The 19,494-nt window shown below is 44.5% G+C and overlaps 1 protein-coding gene across 6 annotated transcripts in view; it reads left to right on the plus strand.

The window, feature by feature from the left end:
• Window positions 1-19,494, plus strand: part of SLC35F3 (solute carrier family 35 member F3) — a 164,188-nt gene that overhangs the window by 100,515 nt on the left and 44,179 nt on the right. Inside the window, exon 1 of one of the 6 annotated variants that reach the window (XM_083830059.1) lies at window positions 7,469-7,679. The exons of the other annotated variants lie outside the window; for them this stretch is intronic. Within the exon in view, the coding sequence (XP_083686185.1) occupies window positions 7,604-7,679 (76 nt within the window). The 5' untranslated portion in view covers window positions 7,469-7,603. Of the gene's footprint in view, window positions 1-7,468; window positions 7,680-19,494 lie in introns of those variants that run through there. 6 annotated transcript variants of the gene reach the window in all.

Genomic DNA, 19,494 nt, shown 5'->3' on the forward strand with positions numbered 1-19,494 from the left:
CCTGTGTAATGCCTTTTAAATAAAATCTACACTTGAAGCAGGAACTCAGTGTGCCAAACTGAATGTCTCTCTGAGGGCAATCAGCCCAGCTACTCACTCAAAACATTTCAGTTAAAGGTCCCAGGAAAATCAACTTGTTGCGTCTGTGGAGTCAACTTGCTGCTCTGCAGGACCTTGCTTGGAGCCCTGCAAGGACAGGCTTGGAAGATTTGAGATGAGGCTGTGCCTATGGCTTTATTTTTCAGTCTCATCTTGAATTCTTCTGGATTAGCACTGGTAGCGTGCACAGGCAGAATTTTAAAATCAGAGAGCAAAGGGTAGTGGGGTCTAAGATACCTCCAAAAATCCCATTACTTGCTATTAAGGGTTTTGACTGAAATGAATGATAAAAAAAAAAGAATGTTTTTTTTTTCCTGATTGGCAGTGTAGCTTTATAAATGGATGTGGCATTCAGTTCACATTGCAAGCTTTTTAGTGTTAGCACTGTGAAAAAAATGACAAAGAAAAGGCATGAGGAGGAAGGGAAAGACAACTCAAAGAAAAAAAAAGAACAAAAGAAATGCTGACATAAAAAGTAAGAAGACAAAGTGCAGAGTATACAGAGGAGAATGGCAAGAAAGTTATTATTTAAAGTTTTAAAAATCAGTTTTCCTGATAAAAGGGCAACAAAGGAATCTGTCTGAACCTGTCGTCTCATGCATCTTTGGATCTTGGCAGCAATTTTCTGCCTGGCAAATAACTGGCAAGTTACTTCTGTAGGCTGAGACTCTCTCCAGTCCATAGACCACTGGGAGTGCTTACATCCTACCTAATCATGTTTCAGGGAGCTGTCAGGAAAACAAATTTGACGGAGAGGCTATGAATTTCACTCCAGAGCACTGTCCATACAACTCAAAATACAGAATAGATTTGCTCAGAAGTGCCTTTACTTTTATTTTCTGAATGATCTTTGGATGACCTTTTTCATCTAATTTTTTGTTCTTTTCCTGCTTAATACTACTTGGGAAGGCAGTGCAAAATTCTTATAAGTATTCAGGTGAGAAGGAGAAACAGATGTGATTCTGCCTTCAGTTCCCATGATCTCTGCTTGTGTTTGAGACAGGGAGTTTACTTGCTTACTTAGTCTGTTCTTAAAGAACTTTTTATTCAAGGATATAAGATTGCCTCACAGATCGAACTTCTTTCTTTTCTTTTTTTTTGAGCTAGAGTCTGAACCACAGATTTTTTAGTTCTGTTTTCATATATTCTAACTTCAGATTTTTGAACCTATTTGTTTTACGATGCTAGAAGTGTGAGCGATGGCCAAACATTGTCTCCTGGCCTTTGCATCTTTACAGGAGGAGCCATCCCCTCCTGAGCTGGGATGTGACAGCAGTAGAGGTTCAGCACAGCTGTTTCTGATGGTGGAAAACATGCACAACTACATTTAAATGCACTTCACATCCAGTATCTTACAAAGACAGCTAGCAAGGAGTGAGGTGGTAGTGAAGAATGTAGAGGTGATGCCCAGTTATTTGTAATAGTGTACGTATCCTAGATAATGAGAAGGTTCAGAAATAGTTATTGAATTGTTGATATTGATGGTATAATGATCTATTTTTTATGATTTGAGGTTATAGAGGTCTCTTAGTTAGGCAGCATCAAATATGGCTAGGCAAAAAAATTACCTGAAAACCCCTGGAGACTCATTAGAAAAAAATGCCAGGCTGTGAAGGAGTGAGGACTCCGCTTTCTTGTCTTCAGCCAAAACTACACAGGGAACTGATAGCTTTGGGGATCAACATTTGAAATGGCTCAAAAGTGACAAGAGACAGAGGGGGGTTGGTGGAGTTGTCAGGAGCAGCTAGTGAAGAGCAGCTTCTACCAGGCAAAACTGTTTGAGCCTGCTGGAGTTACCAGAGAATTACATGCTTTAAGACAGAGGCATTTGAAGTGTTTTGCTGTTTTACTCCATTCTAGTTTCTGCTGTGTTCCCACCACTAATATCAAGAAATGCTATATAGGTAAGTAGTCTGATCACTGGATTAATTACAGGCCACAGCTCCTAAAGGCAAACCTTGATGGTACTGCGTGGATTGCTGAAAAATCACAGTTGCCACATGAGGGGTTGTTCCCGAGCCACCTGATCCAAAAGTGTGCATTTTGGCTAAACTGCAGCTGTACAGAGGCGAAAGCGCAGAGCCCGTCAGCTGAAGGAGCTGGATGGGAATCATGTAATCATGAAAACAGATACGGGAATTTGCCTTGTATTCCTGGGCCTTTCACCTTTAAACACCTGCTGTTCGTCACAGGAGGCCCAATGGCCTTCAGAAAATGAACAGCCCCTGTCTTTTTTCCTGGGTGTATATTTTTCAGAAAGAGTTGCCTTTGGCTAATAGCAATGCTCATTTCACCCATGTTGCTGAGGAAAATAAGGCTGAAACCGAGTGGCTCTGGGATCCCCTCAGCTCCCAGCAGTTTGAAGCAGCTTGGCAAACATCCTTTTGTCTGATCCCCTTGTAAATGTAAGACTACGTTCGCGTAACTGCAGTCTCCTACCTGCCCATGGGCACTGCATTAACTTTTCTTTAAAATTCAAAGTAAAATAAAAATTCTCAAAGTATTTCCCTTTCACAACAAGGTTAAGACATAAATGTTCCCTGACAAAATCCTGAAGCAGAAGTCTAAACACCATAACTAAGTTATATACTCCAGTATTGAAACTCTGAGACTTAAACTAGCTTTTTTATTACATCTTGTGGAACCCACCAGGATTATTTGAAATGCAGCTGTTTTTTTATGCACAAAACCAGGACAGTCTCTCAGAAAGTATTGGAAACAGTTAATATTTTATGAGATTTGGAAATAAAATTAATCAGCGCTGTCTCCTCCCGTAGTGCTTACAGCAGTTATAAACAGAAGGATTTAAAAAAAAAAAAAAAAAAAGAGGAAGATAGGAAGATACTCTCACTAGGACTTCACATCCATGTCTAGGAACTATTGGATATATGGTCAAAATTATAATCTGCAGCCTTTAAGAACACCTCAGATTTGGCTTTGAAGAAAAAGCATTCGGGTATATCAGTCTTTGTTCAGTGTGGTCTGGTGCCAGTCAGACCTTCCTTCCTCCACTGTCTCATTCTGTGAATTGACGATATCATACCTGAAGTAACTGACCTGTTTTGGAATAGGGAAGCTTGGAAAGACATCATCCTTGCAGCCAGGCACATATTACAGAGAAAGACGTCTATGTGATTTTGACAGAAATTGGAATTTGCTTTGAGTGGATGATGGCTGTGAATATAGAAGACGTGCAAACAGCATACTGGTGGCTGGTCACCAGGCAGCGTGTCGTAAATGCTTATTTCAAAATGATAGCAGGACAGCAAATGTCACTTCCAAAATAGCTATTATTTGAGTTGGAAAGGCGTGTTTAACATGTTTTTTTAGTCACGAAACAAAAATGGTTTAGAAAGTTGTTAGACGGTAGCCAGACAAAACTAACACTGCATTCAAATAGCACAAGCTCCTCACAAACAGACTAATAATTGTTTGTGGAGAATATTCAACAAATAACTTCAAATAAACAAGAGGAAAGGAGGATCTGTTCCTGGACAGCTTGTGGGCAGAGTAGGTGTCTAGCTAATATTCGTGCATGTATTTGGTTCCTAGCAGATTAATTCCTTTTGGCATGAGATGTAGCCTGTTACGAAATTGGCTACACATGTACAAGTCCATACTCCATTTCCTTTAGGGTTGCTAGGCTCAACAGTGATTGCCCTCAGTGGTAAGGCAAGCACGTAAATTAATAAATGTCCTGTTAATGAGTACACTAAATAGGAAAATATCTGAACTGGAAAAATACCAACTGTACATGTTTTTCATGTTGGTTAATCAAATTAGCTAATAGGATAAAAGTCAAGGGTTATAATAGACATAACTATGAGAATTTAGTTTTGTCTCAAGTATACCTTTCTACATCGATAAGTCTTTCACAGAAGTGGTGATGTTATATGAGCTTAAAAGCAGCATGATGGCTGGGTGCTAATGCCTCCATTTACATGTCTGTGCGTTAAAGAAAACAACCAAACGTAATTTTTTAATCTGAACTTTCAGGTAACTGATGGTATGTATTAAAAGCAGCTCCATCAGACTTTACCATACAGAAGCCTGGCTGAGCAAATTCTAACTATCTCATCCTGGATTTTTAATCTGACTCTGCCTTTTCACATGACACATCCTTGCTCTTGATTGGAATTGGAAGTCTGTTCTCTCCAGTTTTCAAGCTTTGAGTTTCCTCTCCCAATTTATTAGCTATCTGGAAGCCAGACATCCACCAGCTTCTCCCCTGTTGCCTCTTGAATGCTGGAGGGGTGTTTTAAGGAAAAATAGCTGTAAATTTGACTTGAAATGTTACCCTGAGTGCATCGGTTTTGCTTTACTTAATACTGTAAGGCGTTTACTATGAATTCAATTAAATGTAATCCAGCAGCAAATGTGTTAAGGCTTAGGGATGTGGGGAGGTTGCACTGCCATACAAGTTACAGAAAGTAACAAGCATGCTGCCAAACCCAGCTCTTGCTTTTAGAGCCCTTGGAATACAGTCCTCAGACGTACTATTCTTCATTAAATAAACACAACTTTTTGTTATTGTGGTATGTGGCTGATTTTTATGCACAGAGCAAGACAGGGGCTTAGCATGGATCTTTGGTTGTAAGTATTTGTGCCTGCAAGGGCAGCAAGAGAAATCAGAGACTGGAGTTAAAATGCAGTGGGATCGAGGGTCAAGTACAGCCATATCAAACTGCATTAGCCCTAATTAGCTGCGCTTGACACGCTTTGTCCAAATGATGTCCAAAAGCCAGCAAGCAGTCCAATGTCCTATTCCCGATCTGAAACCAGTTAGTTGGATACTTGTTGTCCTCAGTCCCTTTGAAAGCTTTTCTGGGGAGATTAAACTGAGCATCAAGGAGAAGAGAGCCCTGAGCACTGTGGTTGTGCAAGGTGTCATCAGAGGGAGGAGGAGGACGGGAGTGTGGAAGGCTGAGGTGCCTCCTGGCTCTCGCAGCACCAGCTGGCAGAGGTGCACCAGCCTCTCAAAGCAGCACGTTTGGCCGCCACCATCACCCAAGCTAGCAGAGCTCCAGCCAGCCACAGGAGATGGTTGTTGCCAGGAAAGTCTTTGACATCTGGAGTTCTAGCCATAAATAAAACATCGCAAGCTTGAAACCTGTTAACGGCCCTGCAAATCCTGGAATAGTAAATATATGCGTGGTTGAGTTAGAATAATATGCTATCAAAAAAAAATAATAATAACTCACCTCCTTTTCATCATGATTCTTTATGTGAACAGTGCTGTCCTCCAAGTAAAATAATGTGCTTACCGTGTCTTGCCTATAAAAAATGAGAGCATAAACCTTGCAGAAAGGGAAGAGTGTAAGTGCCCAGCAACAAAGAAGGCTTTAAAATAAATAGCCTTTAATTCCTATAAATGTCCTGGTGATGACAAGTTACAGACAGTAGAGAAGTCTGATTTTCCTCTGCCTTGCACAACCATTTGCCTGAAATTTGGATGTAAAATGCTGATTCAGTGGTTTCTTGCCTATAGCAGGAGTTCAGATCATTGTGGAAGCTAGGCTCAGGGTGGAAGGAGGCACAGCTCATCTGGGTTCTGTTCCTTGCTGGTGTCACTCGATTAGCTGAATCTGGGGAAGTTCCTTAAACTCTGTGGCTGCATTTTACTCACCTGTGAATCTGAAGTTTCTTCTCAGAAGCAGTGCAAAATGAATATTTTATACTGCACTTTGAAATCCTCATATACAAGGCACTAGCATTGAGAAATATTTTATGGACAGAACCAGCCACAGTGAGATCTGCCTCTCTTCATGTAGCTTCTTTCAAAGATCAGAAACTGTTTGGACTCCTAGATGAAACAGTCCAGTGAAACAAGATGAACCCACAGTTCCCAACATGCCTATGATCTGTAACATCACAGGAAAATCAATGGGTCTGATAATCCTACTAGGATAGCCTGGAAATAACCATGAAAGCCTTTTTTTTTTTTTTCATTTGACTGAGCTGGGCTTTTGTGGTCTTCATGCTGAGCATGCCAATAAACTTTCCTAAAGAATCCTGTGAAAGGAACCTACTGATTTTTTGATACAGCTCATCCTAAAGACTGATAGGAAACACAAAGCAGCCCCTTGGCTCCACCAGCCTGCAGGTCACCAGATGAGACCTTTGCAAGCTAAGTCTGGATCTGACCCCCAGGAGAGCTAGCCTCTTAAATACAAATAGCTGTCCAGCCTGCAGAAGGAAGGTGGCATTTTCCCACCGTTTGCTAACCAGTCTGTCAGGGCTGCTTTTCAATAATGACTAATTATATCATTAACAAATACTCTGGAGTGTTTGGGGAGTACTGCTGGCCGCCTAGGCTTGTTTGCAAAGTGCACTCCTGTTAATTTGACTAAACCTTAAGAACTGTGGAGTATTTGCATCTTGGTCTGCTAATACATCTCACGGTTGAAACCGGTGAATGTGCTGAGGGTTTTCGTAGCCACAGTAGAATTCTCTAGGAGTCAGGTGGTGCTCAGCGTCTTGCAAAATCTCATTCCTGGCTTATAGCTGTATAATTTTATTTATTTTTTAATGTTTCATTCCTGGCTTAAAGCTTTTTTTTATTATTATTATTATTTATTTTGTGTTTCATACTCGTTCATTAGAATGTGTCCTCTGCTGGATCCACTGTATTAATTGATCTGTTAGTTAATGTAAAAAAAGCTTATCAACAGAAGGGGAAACCTACCGCAACTTGTTGGTATGGCATGACTGGGGGTCTTAAAATTGTTTCTGAAAAAGAAACAAAACACGAGCATAGCAAGTCGCCACATCTGAGCAACATCCAGTTGTGAAATCCCCCATTTTATTTAATTTGTAAGTGCTGAGGTGTTTTGTGTAATGCCTCCGGAGGAAGTTAGCAAGCCGTGCTGAGAAAGCCGTAGGGTGCGTTTCTGCGAGCGCTGGAGTATCACTGATCAACCGGTGGTGCGTGCTCCCGGGGCTGAGCCCGGCGCCGGGCTCCCTGACGCCGCAGCAGCGGCAGGGCCGTGCCCGGGCCGGCAGCGATGAGCGGCCGCCCGGCTGCGGGCCGGCACGGAGCGGCGGCGGGGGCCGCACCGGGGGCAGGTAGCGAGGAGCGGCTCGGAGGGCTCGCCCTGCGCCGGGAGGCGGCGGGGGCAGGCTGAGCGGTCCGCAGGGAGCCGGGAGCCCGGTCCGCAGCCCCCCGGCGGCTCCCGGCGGCGGGACCGCTGCCCGCGCCGCACTGCGCCCGGGGCCGGGGCCGCCCGGGGGCTCCGCCGCGCTCCCGCCCCGACCCGGGGGCGGCCCCGGGGGGCTCGGGGGGGGCCGCGCCGGTGACGTGGGGCTTGCGGCAGCCCCGAGCGGCAGCGGGCGAGCCCCAGCCCCAGCCCCCGCCGCCGCCGCCCGGTGCTGCGGCAGAGGGCGGCGGGCCGGGAGCCGGCGGGCGGCCGCGGGGCCGTGCCGGGAGCGCCGCCCAGGAGGGCTCCGGCGGCGCCAGGATGTAGGCGCGGGGCGGCGGGGAGCTGCCGCCGGCGACGGGCTCGCCATGAAGAAGCACTCGGCCAGGGTGGCCCCGCTCAGCGCCTGCAACAGCCCCGTGCTCACCCTCACCAAAGTGGAAGGTAACGCGGGGGCCGGAGGGGGGGTGCCCGGGGTGCTCCCCGCTCTCGGCTCCCCCCCGTCCCGTCGGGGCCCGGGGAGCCGGCACCGGCCCCACAGCCGGTGGGCGAGCTGCTGCCCGCTGGCACCCCGGCGGGACGGGGGGGGGCGTCGGGGGGAGGCCAGCCCCGCGGGAGGGACGGGGGGACCCCCCGAGAACCTGCCCTCGCCTCGCCTGCCCGGCCCGGCAGGCGCTGCTGTGGGGCTGTGTGGGGGCTCCGCCGCCGCGACGGGCAACGGGAGCCCCTCCGGGACCGCGGGGAGCTCCGGAGACTTTCAGACGGGGAAAGGGGCTGGGTGCGATCAGGGGTCCCCCCAGAGAGCCCTGAGGCTCCGGGAGTAGCGAGTGGGAGGCCTGGCTGGAGGAGCTGCGGTCCTGGGGAGAAAGAAGTAGGCTGTGTCCTGGAGCAGGGCTAGGCAGAGCAGGTGAGATGGACGGGGGAGAGCGGAGATCGGAGGAACTCAGAGGGTGCAGGTGAGGAAGAGGAGTTCATCTGAGGGGTGCATAGGGAGCTGAGCTCCTCGAGGAAGGGCAAAGAGGAAGGCACTGGCTTGGGGTACCCACTGGGGGATGTGGTGGTTGGGTGAGAGAATGGGGTTGGTGAGAGAAAAAGGTTGGCTCAGGGGAACGGAGGGAGGCAGGTGGCGACAAGCGAGAGGCAAAGGAGGGGAAGAACGAAGCCAAAAGGGGAATGAAAGGACAGGAAGAGGTAAAATGTGAATGTGAGACTCCATGGAAAGTTCATGAAGAAGGAGAAAAATAATAATACTGAAAAACTGAGGGGAAAAAAGATAGGAAAAGAAAAATGGTAGCAATACATCTGTGCGGAAGAAAGGGAAAATGCAGAAATGCCCAAGGAGGGGGAGAGGAACTAAAATCATCAAGTAGAGCTAAATGGGGAGTACCTGAAGGCTGTGATTTCGGTTCATGGAGAATACAGCTGTTGCATTCTCCCAGCATAAAAACCTCCTGCTGTAGAGGTAGGAGAATGGATCTCAGTTTGCTGAGTGAAAGAAGAAGGCAGATTTTAATGATGCTGTAATTATAATAAATACAAGCCCTTGGAGTTAGCTCCGTGCCCAACAAAGTGTTTCTCTCAAGGTTTGTATCGGAGGCTCCTCTGGGCAGTAAGCATGGCTTCCTTTCTTTTGGTGCACTGCACAAGCTTTGTGAATCATAAATAATAAAAACCCACTAGGTTCCAGCTTTGAAATGTGGGTCATATTCTGTTTCCACCAGTTCAAATACAGTTTATTACCTACCTTATATAGAAACAGAAGCAGAGCAGTCCTCCCCTGTGCTGCAAAATTGAATCCTTCCAAGCACATCCATGTCTGCTGTGTGTACCAGCTCCGTGATACCGTACCACCGCCCACCAGGGACTTTGTTGACCTAGTTGGACTTTTCCTTCCTTAGTTCAGATTCTTCTTTCTGTTATCATCAACGGCAATGTCTAAATTGCCCTGATGGTGTATGATAGAGACCAGAGGTTGTACAGAAGCAGGTAAGAGTTTCCTTCGCTGTATGTTTCCTTTTAATGAAACAGACTCGCTTTGTTTGAGAGCTTCTCTTTCCAAATCAATTGACAACATTTCCTTTCAGACTAATATTGACTAATTTTGCCAGCTGGTGTTTAGAGCCGTATGAAAAAGCTAGGATGTAGTTATAGACTGAAATGAGACAGTGGGCGTACAGTGGACTGCTTTCTTCCCTCGGTCTGGCTGCTGTACCTCTGGCAAAGATTTGTCTTCCCAAAGTTCTCTTGTAGCCAGCATCCCTTGCAAAGGCACAACCAGCGCTGCAAGCTCAAGACAGCAAAAACTTTGCTCTGCTTCGTAGGTAAGCTTATTTTCTTCCCTATCAACCACCACCAAAGCCTTTCAAGGATCTTGGGCGGAACCCCTGGGAGTATGCTTCTCTATAGGATAGTTAGCCAAGAGGAGCCTTTCATTGATCTGCATTGTCGTGAAGCCTTCCAGCATTCCCTTTATATTTTCTTGTCGATGCAGTAGCTTCTTTACTTTAAAAGGAAGATAAGGACTTTGTGCGCCTTCAGAAGCGTGACTGCCATTTCAAATTATTTCAGAGATTGAATCATCAGTATGCACTGAGCCTGCTGTACCAGCACTTTTAAAGACAACTCTATCTACACGCATCACTCAGGCAGGCAGTAACCATACCATGTGTTTTGTGTGCCTGGTGCCATTGCGCACACTTCATATTTTGAGAAATGTAGGCTCGGTGCCTGTTTTGTGCCTGTCTATCTTTCTGTCATTGTTTTTATCGCCAGTTTCTATCCATACTGCATTTCTCTTGGACCAGGTGATTAGCTGGTTTCACCTTCTTTGTATGTGAAAGTTCAGAGTACTTGGAGGACTGCCTTCCCTTCCATGGGAAGGTAAATATCCATCCCTGCTCTGCATCTTGGGATCTTCCAGAGGCAGGTGACATCAGTTTTCACAAGAAGCTCCAGGACAATCACCTTGCCAGAGAAAACCCATCCTTCACTTAATTAGTCCCTACTTAGAGCTCCTTATTCTCAGGCTTCTGGCACCAACAAAGTGGTATCACAGCCTCCCCATATGGCACCTTTCCTCTGCACTATCAGGAAAAGTGGCTGGTGGTATTCAAGGTTGCTTGTAACACAAATAATACCCCTTTGTTTTCAATTATTACACATATATGTCCCAGTGTAGTTGCTGTGGAACCGGATTCCTCCACCTGCTCTTTTGGAGTAACTTTGTTTGCATCACGGGAGTTACAGGGAATTTTTACAAGTACAAATGGGAAGTGAATTTGGCCTTTAATGTATTTCATGCCTGCGGGGAATTCATCACAAATGTATCAACGCTGTAATTACTTCAGTAATAAATCTTTTTGGCTTCTTTAGCAAGCATAGGCTGAAGATCCCAACCGCAGCAAAAACTTCCATGAGTGGCAGTATGCCTCCCTCAGCTATGTGATTCTTTTTATCCTCATTTTGCAGATGGGGCAGACGAGAAACTGCAGAATGAAGCAGCTTGTCTAAAAACAAGCAGCACATCTTTTCACAGAACAGGGGAGAAAAGACCTACAACAGATAGAAACAGACCCCCTAAGCCCCGAATTTGTGTTCTGGCCACAGGAGGGCACCCCCAAGATTGGACATGCTCAGGGTGCGAGAGGGCTTCTACTGAAGTCGCTGATTTCTTGCATGTTCCTAATTAAACTTCCTTTTGGGGGGAAAAGCTCAAATGCTGCATAAATACATCTCTGCATGAATACTGTGCCGCTGTTAGCAGTGTTCTGCTGCTGTCATCTGAAAGTTTTGGTAATCAGACGGTGCTTGTTCATGCTTTGGCTGAGCACTAGGACAGCCCCCGTGAAAATTGCACCCAGGAGTAGGCATCTGTAGAGCAAGAATTGTGCCCACTGGTCTTTTTTATGTGAGAAATGTACATTGTAAAACTATACAGTGCTCATGTAATTCTAGAAAACAAAAGAAACGGGAGAGCAGGAAAGGCTGGTGAGCCAGTGGTTCAGCCAAGGCTGCTGGTTTGCCCATGCTTCCCCACTGAAATGGCCTTTGTGAGGAATGCACACCTGCTTCTGCGTGGAGTAATTAATTTGCAAAATGTTTGCTTTTGTTCAGCCTGTCTTCTTGCACAGAAGACAAAAAATAGCTGATTCTTTGATGTGGACATTCACAATCACGGCAGAAACCATCAAACCCATGCTTTGCTTGTTCCAGGGCTGTGGTGGCAGCTTTCACTCACTCCTTGCCAGAGCTGGGACAAAATGAATGCTGTAGGGGTGAAGTTAATGGTAACAAGAGGCAGGGGCTTTGCATACAGGTATGAGAATGAATGGGGGTGTAATCTGCAGTTTGTCTGTTTCTCCACTGTACCTGCTGCCATGTGCTGTTATCCCAGGGTAAAGTCAATGTAGCTTACTCCTCTGCTGGAAAAGGGGTGCTCTATTTCACGTTTACTGAGTGGTAAATCCACATAGGCAATAATTACACTCTGGCTTTAACCCGTGGCAACTTCTGCCCAATTTTCCTATTTCTCTCAGTATTTTCGGCTAATTCACCAGCCTATTTGAGCAGATATCCAAGATCGTGCTCCAAAGGAGTGAGGAGTTTCTTGTTTCATAACACCTGGCACCCTTCCCAAATGGCGCAGTGCTTTCCTAGTCTTTAAACAGTCTCAAAATGAGCCGCTCTTAGCTGTGCTAGGCTTACTCACTGGGGATTCCTGCCAGCTCATCTTTGATCGTGTCCCACTCATTGTTTTCTATACCATCTCGCCTGTGCATACTCATAATCTATAGGTTTAGAGGTGACTCATTGCTTCTGCACTGTATATCCCCTCCCCAAATGATACAAAAATAAAAGGAATGTATGAGACCATTTTGATGTTAGTGAACTAATGCTAGAGCAGGAGCTTTAATGCATCACGGAGCAGAAAGATAAGTTATTAAAGATTTATCCAAGCTTCCTTACTTTAGTGGCTGAAACGAGCCAATATGTACACAATACAGACAAACAATATTTTCATTTATAGTGACAGAACCTAAGAATAACATCAACCATTGGATAATCTTCTGAGACTTTCTGTAGATCACAGACCATTACATTTCACCCACATACCCCTAAATGAAGCAAGGTGCATTTTCTTGTCATCTTGAATCAATTTAAGCATTTGCTTTCAAACAATAAGCAGATTACTAATCCGTCTATTTAATCATAGATTTCTCTCATGAGAAGGTGGAACAAAGGCTAGTAAAAAGAAATATTAAGTTGCCAGAATGCATCATGCGTTGTCTCCTAATTTCATTTGATAATATTTGTAGAAGAAAATTTCACCTCTCTTTTCATAATGGCCTACAATTGTAGATGGAAGAGTATATAGCGTAGAAGCAGTTCAGTATAAGAGCTAGGGAAAAGACCAGAAGTTCCACGTGAAAGTCTACAATCGCTTAATGTGTATTCCCTAGCCATTGCCTAGTTATAGGGCACATGAGTAGTATTATTTACATTGTACCTGTTTAGCCCCTTATACTCAGCACAGCACATTCACCTGCATACTAGGTGGTTCCCTCATCGTGGCTGGAGTACCATCACCAACCTTTAATCCAAAGCCCAGTTACTCTTTGTTAATTATAAACTGTGAGTGCCACTGCAGATCTGGACTGCATCCTGCAGAAGCAGGAATTTGGCTGATAAGAGAGTAGATTAACTTTGTAATCATCACCGAGTTTTGCTGGCAGTCACTGCAGCATCAGATCAAAGGCAACAGGAAACAAGGTGTTCTTTGCATTGCAGAGATGGCTTGCTTTCAGGCAGAGATGCCCACCAAATGTGTTGGCACCGTGTACTGGAGAAGCCAGGCACCACCTCCAACGTTAACTGCCTGATTCCAGGAACTTAAATCCACTCTTAATTTGTCATAATGCAGAGAAACCTTGCCTTGAAATTTTGAGAGTCCCACACAAGGCATAAATATCTCCATGGGATCTAGTACCCTTTGATTATACAAAAATTATACACTGAATTTTCTTGATGTAACAGGAATGGGTTTTGCTCAGCCTCACTATTTCTGGCCATAGAACAAACTCCTCAAAGGAAAGACCTGTGAGTCCCATAAGCCTTGTAATTTGGTCATGGAGAATACAGAAGTTGGGAAATATGCTCTGGATATAGCTTTTCCACAATCACCTCACATTCCCTAGTGCATCTTTCAGCAAAGATAGCATTGTATTTATGGCTGAAAAAAAGTATGTCTTCTATAGCTAATTGAAACAATAAGAGGTTCCAAAACCCTTCCTTATTGAAAAGAGGAGAAGGTAATTATTAGAGAGAAAGTGGAAACTGGAATCCTTCCATGTAATATTTTTTTTGCTCAGTTGTAATAATTTTCTTGATGCCAACAAGGGTCTAGCCAAGCCTAGATTTGTTACCAAAGGAGAACCAGCTTTGGGTGAGCTTGCCAGTGAGATGTGAGGAGGCATCCTCTTGTTTCCTCTGGTACATCCTTGAGCAGCAAATCGCATGTGGACTTTTCTGGATATATGTATGCTGCTCCAACCATTGTGAGCAGACTCAAATCCATTTCAAGTCCGCTCTGTTGTCTGGTTGTTAGTTGGCAGAGAACAGATGCTCTGAGTGTCGTGTTCTGAATTTAGGACCTAAAAAAGCATCATGTTTTAGGTTCAATAGCAGGTTAGCAGGTTTTTCCTAAGAGAACAGTCAACTGAACTTAGAATTCAGTGTGCAAAAGACCAATGGGCTCTGACAAAATCCGTTACCTGAAACTGTGTATACCTGAATACCAAGCAGCTCAGAATTTCAGAAAGCTCTGTAAGGGAAAAACAGCATTGTCTCATTTCTGAAAAAATGCAGCCAGCATAGCTGGTTTACCACTCAATATAATACCTGTTTATATGTCCTGATACGGATGTGGTATTCATATTAGTATAAGTAGCTGAGTATAAGCCTTTGGCAATTAAACCATTGTCCAGGAAAGATGTGGCACTCAAACTGCTGGCTAATATAGTAGTTTCCTGTAGAGAATACAGTCTTGTTTTTTTTTTTCACCAGAACAGACAACCATTATTTAAACCTTTGTTCCAGATGAAATTTGCAAAGCCTCCAACTCACATTTGCCCAGAATCCAGTTTTGGCCATGGCTTATTTTTATTCTAATGCAAGTTGTACTTCCATAGAGATGCTGGTCTCCTCAAAATAAATGGCAAAACTCACAACTGCAATTTTTATTCAAGAAGGAAATTCAGAATAATGAAAAAAAAAATCTAATTTTCCATACTATCAAGAATACATATCTCATAATCAGGATTATTCTGTATGTCCATTTACAGTTGTTACTTTCCAGTACCACAGTGTACTGTAATAAGCTCACAGTGTTACCAGTTTTCACTCTGGACTCCAGTCACGCATTCTGCTTAATAATAAAAAGGACAGTATTTAGGGGAACGCCTCACCCCACAACATTCAAAGTGGAATATCATGTTTTAATGAGGCTCATTTCAATGCAGCAATTTTAATAGAATTTCTAAGCAGTTGCCTCTGAAGATAAATTAAATGGATTACAGTCCAAGTTGCTGCAGTACAGAGTTGATAATTTATCAGCTCTCTCTGTGTCACTAACAGGAATTAGAATATAGATTTTGCAGAAAGTCTTGCTGGAGTATTTGAGAAGAATAAAATAATATATATATGCTAGGGAGGAGAATTTAGCATATCTTCCACAAATATGTGCAGATCTGTTATTTAATTCCAACTCTTAGTAAGCTTAGATATAATATCTAGCACAGGATAAACCAGGAATTAATATATGATAACCATCAGTGATAGAAATCACTATAGTTTTGAGTAGTACTTAAGGATTTTGGAGTACCTGTTAGAGTAAACTTATGCCTGCTTGGCAAGATAAGCTATACGGATGATTCAGTAGTATCAGTGATATGGGACACAGATTTCCATAGATAAAAGCACAGGAGACTCATCTTGACCGCCTACAAGCCAACAGACCTATTTCCTACCCTGTTGAAATTAAGGTGAGATGATCAGATAAATTTGAATGTCCTGCATAGATTATCTTAACACTTTATTTTTTATGATTAATTCATTTATATAATAAATTCCAATAGCAAAAAAAAAAAGGTCTGAACTCAGTCGGCATTTGTCTTGCTTTGAATCTGTACTCATGCAGAGTTCCCATTTACAGTTACCTTCATCCTTCATAGAATTTATGCTGTAGCCTCAAACAAATTCAGACTTTCTGATCTAACAGGTTAATACCCTGGTTTTGTTGTTTAAAATAACCTCTACTGTGACTTTCTAAAATTTTATCCTGTTTTCATTTATTCTTAATGTAGTCATGCTATTCCGTGATCAAATTAAGTAACATAATTTTTATCTGTTATTGTAAGGCAGAGCATTTAGAGAGCACTTTTACAGTTTCCTAAATATTGTCTAAAAATCCACATGTGCAATGCCATTTTGACCAATTATTCTCATTTAAGAACTGATTTTATGAAGATTTATGGGGCTTTGTCATTTTTCCATCATGATACGTTAATTGGTATTCATTGAAAAATGTAAAAATGGTCTGTTAGACCTTCAGGACCTCCCACAATAGGGAAGATTGGGTATTGTGCATAGACAAACCCAAACACTAAGCATTACAGTCCCATCCACCAGCCACCCGTGGACACTGCCAGCTTCCCCTTAGGAAGCTAAGAGCAATTTCCTCAACAAGCACATGAACAGCCGCCTATGGGGCCTGGCCAAAGGTCTTTCTGGTCCTGCCTCCAGCTTGGTGGAATTGATTGGGAAGGTGTTTTTCTAGCCTGAGATGAATCTCTTCCACTGTGGGCATGCTGTCAGTTGAAATTTCCCTCGATGCAGAAAACAACTTTTTGCTCTGTTTTCTGCTTTGTTCCTAATAATTGCTGGCAGATAATAATTTTCCTATTTTTTTTTTTTTTTTGGCTGCTCCTGAACAGTAGGTTGTCTTTTCTGTGGGACAGCCTGGGAAGAGCTCAGGATCCCTCACGGTAGATGGGTCAGAGCCCATCTCTGTGTATGCAGCATGTGGTTCGCATACTCCCACCTGCACATCTGTACGCTTCTCCAGTCTGCTGTTTTATGACCACACCGCTTTGCCTGTCATCCTGCAGCCCTGGATGATAACTTCATTTCATTAGGAAACTGGCAGCTCACCACTTGCCCTCGTGATATTTATAATTACGTTGAAGAGTGCAGGTCCCACAGCAGGCCTCTGCAGAGCTCCAGTCACTCCTCTCCATTGCTTCCTTTACTCCTTCCTGGTTTCCTGTCTTGCACTGGGCCTTTTAGTCATTCCAGCACCTTCCCTGGCTGCCTATTTTCCGTACAACCCTTTGGAGTGGGATTTTGTCAGAAGCCTCTTTTAAACCTGGAACGAGAAACTACATTTCCTTCATCAGTGCGGCCATCCACCCCTGTCAAAGGACACCAGTGAGGCTGCAGGATGAGCGGCCTCGCCTGTCCTGTGGGTAATGCTGAGAGCAGGCCTGAGCACGGCTTTATGCCACACTAGGATGCCCGTCCCTCTCTATTGCTTGCTCGCTGTAGCACTTGCTGCTCTGTTTCACAGCTGAGTTGGCAGCTAAGTGTCTGAACCCTGCCTTTCAAAAAGCGGAGGGGGAGCAAGAGCTCATCTTCCATGGCTCGGCACATAGGGCACCTCCTTGTGGTGGCAGCTCCCCAGCTGGAAGGAGCCCAGGGCCAGGGGAGCCACACAGCAGCAAGGCTGGTCTGCTCAGAGTGAAATACGCGCTCATTTGCTGGGAAAGCTTTAACTGAGGAGGTCATTTGCCCAGGGGAGAAAAAAAGTGATGTTTTAGGCTTGTTCCAATGATTATTTCAAATACAGACTAGAAGTATTTCTTGGAGATGACTGTTTAAAAGAGAGATGTAAACTGTGCTTTGAATCCTGACAGAGTCTAGGTGTAAGAGAGGCACCGACCTGCTTAGGAATCCACCTAGGTGAGCCCAGGGACAGGTTCTTTGGTATGTGTGGGGCTCTAAGGGGTATGGGAGGAGGATACAGCTGGTGCAAGCAGCTTGGCAAAGCTAAAGCTCATTTGGAGAAGGAGGCAATGTCCCATTGTGCAGAAATTAGGCTGTACGGTCTCTCATTGCATTTCCATGCAGCAGAAACATAGGCCTTTGGGAAGGTTGTTACATGGAGATTACTGGCTTCCTAAATGAAATATTAGAATTCCTTAAAACCAGCTATCAGGATGGTCTGCGAGAGGAGAGGTCATCATTAACAATGGCATGGGAAATCTGCACCAGTGACTGGACGCTGTGACAGGTGACCCCCTCAGACCTCATTCTTTAACCTGACCAACTGTGAAGAAAACGCCTGGGCAACATATCTGAATAAATGCCAGTATTTCAGATTTAGACAGCTACAGAGGCAATTAGAGACATAAATCATTTTGTGGATTTGGCACTTACTCTTCTCTTCACAGGATTATGCCTCAGCAGTTTTTAACAGCTTAGCTCAAAAATCCTGGACACCTAAATAATGCATAGCTAGTGTGGTAGATGGAAATGGGATAAAAACACTTGGAGGAGTTTGGGACTCTGCTACTGAGGCAAATAGTATTCTGTGTCCTGAACACCACCAGCAGCGGTCATTGTGTGTGTTCTTAGGTATGTTTGGAAATGGTAATTGTTTTGGAAATAACTGTCACCCACTAATCTCTCCATGTAGTAATTACTGGGTGAAGAGGAAGCCACAGAGTAGCCGAAGTTGTGTGAATATACTTTGCGTAGTGCCCAGCTCTGATCCCCCTGCATGTACGGTTTCTAGAGCTCCTAACCACTCTGAGGATCAGGCGCTGTCTTACAGGAGACATCTCCCATATCTGTTAGAAGAAAATAATATTTTTGCAAGCTTTACAAACTTTCTGTGCAACACCCAAACAGCCACAAAACATTTAAGAGGCTAGCAAAATACAGATGCCTTGAGGATGGCTCATTTGTAATTGTTAGAGAGACCTGTGAGGATTCTGTCAACGATTTTTCAGAAGTGTTCCTTAAAGAGCTGTTTAAGAATATGCTTACATTGGGCTCACATGCAAGCACGTTCATAGTCTGGGGAAGCTGAGGGAGTTGTACATTATCATTAGGCACATGTATCAGTCCCTAATAGACAGGACCTTAGTCTGCGAGGGTCACTTTCTCTCTCTGAAGGGCTGGCAAGGGCACCCTGCGCTTTTGTAGTACTTCTTTCTGTCATTTGCTGACTAGCTGGGAACAGCGAGAGCAGCTTGCTGCTGACAGCTATACATGTTTGTGTCGTGGGCCCATCTCAGAGCCTGCCAGCGCTGCCTGCTGTGGCTTTACTCTTGGTTCCTGACAGCAGTGGTGGAGAGGAGGGACACATCTCACCCTGCTTCGGGCTCCTACACCAGAGACACCCACTTCTGGGCTTATCTCCCCAGACTGTTTAGGGCTGGTGGAGAGAAACAAGCACTTGGAGAGGGTGATTCATCTGGCTTGTTTTAATCGTCTACTTTAGGATGAGATAAATCGTGCTATGGAAATGTCTTTTTTTTTCTGTCTACTAACTATGCAGAAAGTGTAAATGACTGTCTCAGATATACAAGTCTGCATAGCAGATGTCTCAAACTGATAAGAGGAATGCCACCCTTGGTTTCTATCAGTATCACACTCTGAAGATACACTGTGAGGTTCAGCCCTATGGAGAGTCTTAAACTGGTGAGCTGTGCACAGGAGTCTTAAGCCATAAGTGAGGCTTAAGGCCCTTGAAGTGGTCTGGACAGGCTGCTTAAGGGCGATACCAGTGCGGGGGTGGGTTTTCTGTAACCCAGTGCATCTCTAGTCAGTGAGAAAGGGCACTTCAGTGAAAGCATATACCTTATGTGGGATTAGTTGTGCCTTCTGGTGCCTGTTTCTCTCCCTGGATTCAATCAGGAACTGGGGATGACTAGCTCGGGTGTGGGTGTCCCTACCACAGGTTTCTTAAGTTAGCTGAGAGGGGTCTTACCCTTAACGGGGCAAGCACAGAATATCTGTTCTGGGGTTGAGGGTCCCAGAGGGCACTGGCATTGGAGGTGATTTCCTTCAGGTGTTTGTAAATGCCACGGGAGACAGACTGGGCTGAAAGGGAGGGAGGAATGGTCTCAGCTGGGATTTATGAAACAGGAAAATGAACGATCAAACAGGAGAAAAGAAAGCCAAATTTAGTAAAAGCAAG

Source organism: Anser anser (genome assembly GCF_964211835.1).
Source record: "Anser anser genome assembly, chromosome: 3".
NCBI lineage: Eukaryota > Metazoa > Chordata > Aves > Anseriformes > Anatidae > Anser > Anser anser.